Below are 8,670 nucleotides of genomic sequence, written 5' to 3'. Positions count from 1 at the left end.
TAAATTCTTGCATAAAATCTTACATTAGTATAGAAGCATTCCAAAGATACATCATGTAAGGAACTTTTGAAAACCAAGAATGAAAACATCAGGAAAGTCAAGGTCTTCCTGCAAGACCTTGATTCTTTGATTTTCCAAGATTACCACAGCAAATCTCTGTTTTTTCTAGGTTAAGTTTTCTTTGATGTACATCAGCTGCTCAACCTCAGTACAATTATTTTGTATTAGCATAAAATGATTTTGCAGTGCAGCATTTGGTCAAGTCACCAATGCAGAGGTCAATAAAGCACACACCACTCTGCCTGCCCAGGCAGGGCCTGCACTCTCCCACCAGAGCAGCTCCTTCCCAGGCACCTGTTTTCCATCCTGCTCTTCAGAGGCTGCTCTACAGGTTAATTCTTTCCCCTTGTACAAGCCGTGCTCGGAAGTTCCAAATATCCTTCAAAACAAAAATGGGACAAAGGAAAAGCCTTAGAGGGGAGCAAAGCTGGCGACCAGCATTCCAGTTTACAGAGATGGAAATAGGTACAGCACCCTCAGCTTAGCTTCCTACCCCTAAAAACACACCAAAACATTTACTGCATATCGTTTCAAATCCTAAATATCAAGAACAAAACTACAGCCCAAACTAAGGAAAAGGTGCAACCTCCACTCCCAAGGAGACAGGCTGTTTGCAGGTGCTACATGGATGGCAAGACACCCATGGTTCCACTCTGGAAGGCAGCAGCAGAGGAAACATGAGCAGCACAGAGCACATGACCCTTGCAGAAGTGGCCCTCACCTGCTTGTGCAGAGTGCCTCCCTTGTGTGCCTCTGGGTGACCAAAGAAGCTCACCAACCAACTGCACCCTGCATACTGTGGCCAAGGGATGTTCTTTGTGCAGCAGAAACCAGCAGGAAGCACCAGCTATGAATGCAAGCCCTTACACAGAGACTAGGTTTGCCTCACAGAGCTCCTGCCTCAGTTTGCCTGTGTGGGGATAACTTAGTCCTCATCACCCGTCTTGTGAAGGTGAGATGTAAGAGCTGGCACTTCTCTGAGAGAAAGCTCCAGCTCTGGTTAAAAAAAGAGATTTGAGCTACACAAAACCACACGGACTGATCTGAGGCTTGTACAGGCACAATGGCATTTCCACTCACAAGCAGGAGAGAGCCCCACTACACATCCCCCCAGTTTTCACTTTCTACCTAAATAACTCCAGGAATCAAAATTTGAGCAAGATGTAACTTCACAGGCAACATGTAAAACAGGCTTGAAAACAGAGCTGGACACCCCACCATGCCCAGGCACACTGGGGGAAAAACAAAACAAAGCAGAAACCCCAAATGTGAAAAAGGAAATCCTCTCCTCCACAGTGCCCTAGATATTGCACTATCTGCAAAATATGTAAATTTCAAAAGAAAATTGCTGCCTACTACATCTAGACTTTACTGCCTTGATACTGGCTGTGCATGTGTTTGGGAGCTGCTGTGGATTAAGAAATTCAGAACATTCCCACCCCAGTAACAAGGTTTATTTTTCTTTCAGCAGCTGAATTCCCAAAGAATTTAGATTTGCTTTCTCTTTTACACAATGGTTTTAGTTATTCAGCAAGAGTCCATAACCCCCCACACCTTTTTTTCCTCTGAGGCAGATGTATTCTGCTGCTGACATACCTGCTGCAGTGTCAAGACTAAACAACTGATGTGGGATTATATTTAACCAAAAACAATCAGTCCACTGTTGCAGTCAGATGTGGCTTCTTTTTTAAAAGAAAAAAACACCTGCCATTTGGAGGGAAAACTGTAAAAACTGGACATACAAATGATGGACACCACTGAATTTATTGCCCCTCCTTACATTCACAAGCTGAGGGTGAGAGATGACCACGTCCGAATGTAACTGCAAAGAGCTCTGGCTCAGGCACACTTCCCACAACAAACCCTGAACCAGGAGATGCAGTGAGGGGCAGAGCTTGCACAGACTTCACCCTATTCCTGCCTTGCCACCTTAGCCACCCCCACCACTGCCCAGTGGGGAGAAGTGGAGTGGTGCAAGGAGCGCATGTGAGCAGCCTCAGAGCTGAGCCTTCACAGCAGCAGAGTCCACAGCTCCTCACATAGGCTGCAACATCAGGAGCAGTCACATAACAAAGTGCTGATCTAACCTCCACCAACTTAGCCAACATTGGACGGGATCATGGCACACTCACAAAGGCCACCTTGACAAGCAGAGCTGGAGAAGGAACTTCTAGAGCTCAAGAGCTGTGAGGGGACTGCCCAGAGAGCAAGGCCAGACTTGCTCCAGCACAGCAAGAAGCAGCCTTATCAGCACAAAGGCCTCCAAAAGCCTGCCAGCCATCCCCTCAACACCAGGTCTTTTACTCTGCCAAGCACCTCCACTTGACACAGCTTGATCTGCCAAACTGGGCATAGCAAAAAGCACAAATGTGTCATGAGAGAGACTGAGGCAAGGGAACAGCCCTGGCCTGTAACAAGCTCTTACCTTGAGCTCCACAGAAGTCGCGTTGTATTTCTCGTAAACCATTTCTACCAGCTCCTTCTCCAGGTGCTCCTGGGTTGTGTTCTTGACGTCAATGTAGTAGCACTCTGAGCTGGCAAAGTGACAGCTTATACTCTGTGAGGAAACAGGGATCACTCACTACCACATCCACTACAAACAACTGGTGGAAAAAAACCCTTGTGCACCCCAGACCATGGACACCCAACCCCACCCTCACAGACCACGCCAGCGAGCTCCTTCCTCCTTTCCGAGCACTCCTGCCCTCCTGAGAACGTCCCCCTGGAGAAATACTCTTGCTGGAGAAACACTCTTTGCTTCTTGACGTGCTCTTCTTCCTTCCCTCCTCTCCCAAACCCTCGCCCAGCATGAACTGTACTACCTGATCTCAGGATATTAGCAACCAGAGTGGGAACAGGGAAAGTCAAGGTTGGAGCAGACCTAGGTGTCCAGTAAGGGCTCCTACTTTCTGCACCCAGTCTCATCCAGCTACCTATTCTGTAACCAATTCTTCCTTAAGCAGAGTCTAGAGGAAATAAAAAGAAATCCCCCAACAGAAAAAACTGCTCACTCATTACATGAGCTCTACCAGCTGCAAGTGAGGTCATGTCAGATCTCAAAGGGTCCTGGACAACGACCTGGCTCTGAGAGCTCCAGTGTACTCACTGATTTACCCCAAAGGCAGAAAAATGGTGGGAGCTGGTGCAGTATGAGGAAGCTCTTGTCTTTCTGTGGGATACTAAACAGGATTACTGCTCCACTAGCCAGGAAAGGGCCAGCAGATGAGACTCTCAGTACCTGATGTCCTCGCTGCTTTTAGGATTGCAAGAGGAAAGAATTCAACATCAGTAAACTGCTACTGGGGCTGAAAGAATGCGCCATATAGTAGTCAATGCAGACAAAATAAAACAAAAATAGAGCAGCCTTTGTTGGAGCCCATGAGGGGAAATATCTGCATTGCTACTAGTGGCTATACTACAGGCTACAGTTCCTTTAGATGTCTGCATTAATCCACTCCTGAGAAAGGTTCAGGCCACCAAAGGAGGTCACTTTGCTTGTTTCAGTAAATAATCATGATGCAAAACAAACAGATGATGTGTAATCAAAACTTTAACAGAAAAATGGGTCATGTTATTATATAAATAAGTATCACTTATTAGGTGATGGGGGTTCCTACTACCCAGAGATGAGATACCAAGGGGGCAGGGGAAAAAAAGTCAAAGAAGCTCCTGATATTTGGAACTACTGGAAAAGCAAGTACAGGCAGTCAGGCTTCCTACACAGATCCAACATCCCATTTCTACTCCTGCTCTGTTTTTCTCAAGCAGCCCCACAGTGTGCTCTTCTCCCCAAAGACAGAGATGTTTAAAAATTAAAAAAAATAAAATGAGATTGCAAAAGTGTATTAGGAAGTGAAAAGCTCATTACAAAGTTCATCCACGTATTTATGAACCTGGAAAGGTGGGGGACAGTTTTAAAGAGTGAGAAATATCAAGAGCTGGTTTCCTACCTTTCGGAATCCTGACGTCTTGTTTATGCCAGAGCCATGAATGAGCAGGGGATGGAAGAACACCGTGTCTCCCTTCTCCATGACGAGGGGAACCCTGGGACTCTTCTCATCCTCATCAAGCAGCCCATGGAAAAGTTTATTAGTTTTACCCTAGAAAAAAAGGCTGAGCTGAAATCACTGGTTTAAAATCAGAGGAAGTGCTGATTCTCAGTGTGAGGGACAGCAGAGGCAGCTACTGATCTGCTTTCCTCTGGGCTGGTCGCTGTCTTCTGCGTGCCCAACTGACAGCCTGCCCACTTGCCTGCAAGTCTTCCTTCTTTAAGCCTGAGGTACAGCAAAATAATGCTTTTTCTATTTTCTGAACCTGGGTTTAGACTATTAGGAATATTTATCTTCTGGAAAGAACACAGAAGAGCACAAGGGAAAACCACAAGTGCAGCCTGATGCCACCACTGGGGTCCAGCCTTCTGCTCCCAGTATAACCATCACCAACACCAGGCCAGGTCAGGAAACATCTGTTTGTTAGAGGAAGGTACCACTTGATATTTAATTGGATATGGTTGTTTAGTATCTAATTTCTCCTCTTGGGGACAGTACACATGCTCACCAGGCAGGGATGAATTCACAGAATGAAAAAGAGTCCTCGGATTTGGCAAGGGCAGTGGAAAATTGTCACATGTCTTTATGCTGCTAAGCCACAACGTGCTGGACTGTTCCTAGGTGAAGGTGGGAGGAGAGGCCAATCTACCCAGATTACATGGAGAGAGGCCAACCAAGCAACTCTCTCCCGAAGCAATGTCAGTTTTTGCAGAAAGAGAAAAACCACCACTGAAAACATCAGCTTTGACCTGCAGATCACTCCTCCATGGTGAGCTCCTTCCAGCCAAAATGTGGCCCCCTCCTGCACACCCTTTCCAAGCCCCTCGTGAGGCTCTACCTCCCACTTTGGGTAGTCGTGAGGCTTCAGAGGCTCCCTGTGTGTGCCTGGGCGCACGACCAGGCAGCCGTTGTCCTGGTCAGCTCTCTCCATGGCTGTCCAGGAGCACACGATGAGGTCCGCGGGCCGGAAGGGAAAATAGTGCAAGTCCTGATGCATGGGGTGGAGAAAAGTCTGCTTATCTGCAACACAGGAGCAAAACCTTCAGTCTCATCACACACACCAAAGCCTTTCCCTGCCCATTAAACCACGGCACTTGTAACACTTCCCAAGGAGCTGCTGCTTGCTGCTGGGGAGACTCTGTGTACCCAGTGTCTGCCCCAGCAGCCAGATGGGTTAGCTTACAACCCATCCCAAGACCAAGAGCTCTTGGGTCAGTGATGGGGACACAGGGGATGCCAGCAGGCTGCTTGGCTGCGTGCCCTCTGTGGTCATTTGATCTATTGCTGTGTCACAAGCAGAGCAACCCTGTCTGCCCTGCACCCAACACATGTTGGTTGGTTAAGCCTTTTTTAAAAAAAAAAAAAAAAAAAACAGAAATCACAATTCATGGACTGCAGCCTCCCCAGCCTATCCAGCATTCTATTAGCTTTTGCCCTAGAGGCTTTTTTCAATGAAGTCTACACAAAAATAAATATTTTGAAGCTTTGTCACTTTCCACTATGGAAATGGAAACATACCATCCACACCAAAACATCTTTTTATATTATTTATATATCAATTTTGCCATTGAGTTTGTTCCTCAAGTAGATTCAGTTAGGATGTTTCCACTTGTCTCATTTGCCATATTATTTAGACTTTGGGCAGCACTGAAAACTCTCTTGAGCTCTACATCCCTCCTAAAGTACTCCTCACAGATACCTGGAGGAGCAGCTTTGCAATTCTTGCCCATTATTGTTTTGATTTCACTTTAAAAATATTTAGTCTTCTGTTGAATTTCCAAACGAAAATGACACAACTTTCTGTGGAGTGTTTAAGATGACAAGTGGAGATGACCTGAGCAAGCTCAGCATTTTAATAACACAATGCACTGTGTATTTGCTCAGAAGGTGCTCACCTGAGAATAAGAAACAGAGCACAGACCTCAACTTCACTTAACTGAAACAGCTTAAGCAGAGTCAAAGCTACTTTAAAAAAACTGTAAAGTCCTCCTCTCTCCCTGCCAATCACCCTTGTATAAATTATGATCTCAATTCCAGCAGCAGGAGACAAAGCCAGGCTTCAAATCCTTCTTTTGGCACCTTTGACATGAGCTGTATGACATGAGTGTCTGCAGCAACGGCCAGTGAGCTCAGGAGTGTGTAAACTCCAAGCAAGAGATGATCTCTGTATTTATTGCCTTTTACAGAGGTCTACAGAAGCAAATGTGGTTTTGACACATTTGAAAAGTCAAGCTTAAAAAGCTTGTCATGCTTTAAACCCTGGGCCTTCATGCAAGTGCAGCTGGCTGAAAGGGAGCCTGCTTGTCCACTCTGAACACGAGTGGTGCAGCCAAGACAACCACCATCTTCAGCAAACAAACATCTGCTGAACACTGAAAGACAAGAAATGTCATCTCATTGAGCCAAGGTAAACAGAAAACTATTACCAAAGTGGCCTTGTAGATCTTCAAAGTAATTTCATTTTGTCTCATTTTTCTCAAACAGCCTTTCTAAAACACTTAAGTTCAGTTTTGGCCAGGCAGCATACATACAATGATTTCTCTATTTGCCAAGTTTTCCTTACCAGTATCTGGAAGTTTATTTATCAGCATGGTGTGCATTGCCATGATGTTTGGCCCTGTGAAGCACTCAACGTATTTGAGGAGCTATAAGGAAAAAAGTGTTAGAAAAAAAATACTAGAAATGTGAAAGACAAGAGGAAAGATTGCTGAGGAAGCACTAGGATCTGGATGTTTGGCTGAGGGCTTGGGCACAGGAGGAGAAGGTTGGGATGGAGGGATACAGGACAAGAGGCAGGATCTGGCATGGCACAGAAATGGCATTTGTGGTAGAAGGGCCAAGTTGGAAGCTGGTGCAGCAGGCTGCTGGGTGGGGTTGAAACGATGGGGAGTCACAATTCCAGCAAGCTATGGCTCTCTGCCACATCAATACTGGCTACAAAGCTGGACCCGCCCAGAGAGCAGATGCTTTGCCTGGATAAAAGACATTCAGAAAATGTTGCTGATGTCCTGGCACAATTTGGGCTGGTCACAAGCCTGACTGCACCACAGGAGCAGGGGAGCACTGCTTTAAGTCTTCTGCTCTGACCACCACCCATCATTCATAAACAATGCTCTGGAAAGATGGCTTGATATTCCTTCCTCAGTTTATGTGAGTGGTGGGCTCTCAGGGATAAAGGATAGACTCTGGTGGAACCCAACAAAGCTTCCTCACATGGGCATTCAAATACAGACACCATCATCCAGATCCTTCCACCACCACCCCCGCTTTCACTGCATTTGGTTTATTTTCTTTTATTTTACCTCTGGCAGAGTACAGTATCTGAAGAGCTCTTCGTCCTCCTGGAAGTCTTGCACTTTATTAACTACTTTTTCAGACTGACCATACTGAGATCTCAGGGACTCGTTTTTCATAATCATTGCTCCTGGTATTTTCACCTCCTTTCTACAGATCCTCACAAACTCCTTCCTGCAAAGCAGAGGGGAGGTCTGTGTTAGGAGAGTCCAGCTTCATCCAGCTTCCCAGAGCTCCCCTGGGCTGCTGCTGCTCACAGGACCCACCAGCACCTGAGGCAGGTGCCCCATACCTGAAGCGCTCAATGTCTTCATCAGAAATGAGCTTCTTAATGAGCAGATACCCGTTGTCTTCATAGAACTGCCTCTGCTCTGTGGTGAGGACATCGTTGTCCAGGGTGTAGCTGAGACAGAGGGGAAACACATTAGAAGGGCCAGGCAGAACAATGGGAGCAACCCAGCAGGAAGATGGGGGGGTGTGGGCAGCAGGAGCTGCTGAGGAGAATCAGTGAGGAACCTCCCCACCTGCACGTCCACCTCGGCTCTGCAGGCCCACAGCGTTCCCCACATGGCAGCAGAACCAGTATGGTGTGTCCATGGCTGTGCAACACCTGCCCACAGCCACCCACCACTTCTGTGACAGAATCCAAAGCATCTCTCTCACGCCCTCCCGAAGTGCAGGAGTGAGCAGGACAGCTGGGATCAGCCCTCAGCAGAGATGTTGGAGCCCACGGGCATAATCTCTGCAGTCAGATTACCCACTCCAACCTCTTCTTACTTTGCTTTTAAGCTTTTTTATTAAGTTACCATTAAACAAAGGAGAACATACCCTTGAAAAATGAAAGCTACAAAATGTCTCACAATGAACACGTGTGCTAGGGTGGAACAAAGAACTGGGTTTTGCAAGCTGATTGTTTTGTTTCTCTCTACAAAGGAAGAAGCTAGAGCTTACCGAAACCTCGCTGGCTGAGGAACAACACTCACTTGGGCTGAAGCAGGAACACTTGTCTGGGGTGGAAATTAAGGAATATACACTCAAGCACAACAGAACAGAAGACCTATACACGTGCGTCCTGAATCCTACAACATGAGTGATCTTAAAGATAAGGGTTGTGCCCAACATTCAATTCCTGCTGTGGTTTGTTTTGCTTCTAAAATAATCTTGCCCACCTTTGGAGTAGAACGTTTTGCAGAGAAGTATAAAATAAGTTTAGTACAGCCTTGTCCATGCATATAGAAAATTCAGCACATAATGCCTGAGACTCCAG

The 8,670-nt window shown here is 46.4% G+C and overlaps 1 protein-coding gene across 1 annotated transcript; it reads right to left on the bottom strand.

Annotated features, from left to right (window-relative positions):
• Positions 1-214: 214 nt before the first annotated feature.
• On the bottom strand, positions 215-8,410 carry PHYH (phytanoyl-CoA 2-hydroxylase; the record flags this gene model as incomplete). Its single annotated transcript, XM_008936560.1, has 8 exons — positions 215-439; positions 2,486-2,617; positions 4,011-4,160; positions 4,948-5,129; positions 6,673-6,754; positions 7,412-7,577; positions 7,696-7,806; positions 8,355-8,410. Coding segments are annotated over 8 exons (933 nt in total), but the record flags the coding sequence as incomplete, so codon positions are not given.
• Positions 8,411-8,670: the final 260 nt, after the last annotated feature.

This window comes from Merops nubicus, unplaced genomic scaffold (assembly GCF_000691845.1).
Source record: "Merops nubicus isolate BGI_N331 unplaced genomic scaffold, ASM69184v1 scaffold7830, whole genome shotgun sequence".
Lineage (NCBI taxonomy): Eukaryota > Metazoa > Chordata > Aves > Coraciiformes > Meropidae > Merops > Merops nubicus.
The sequence above is the reverse complement of the archived record's forward strand: the minus strand, read 5'-3'. Positions and strand labels throughout refer to the sequence as shown.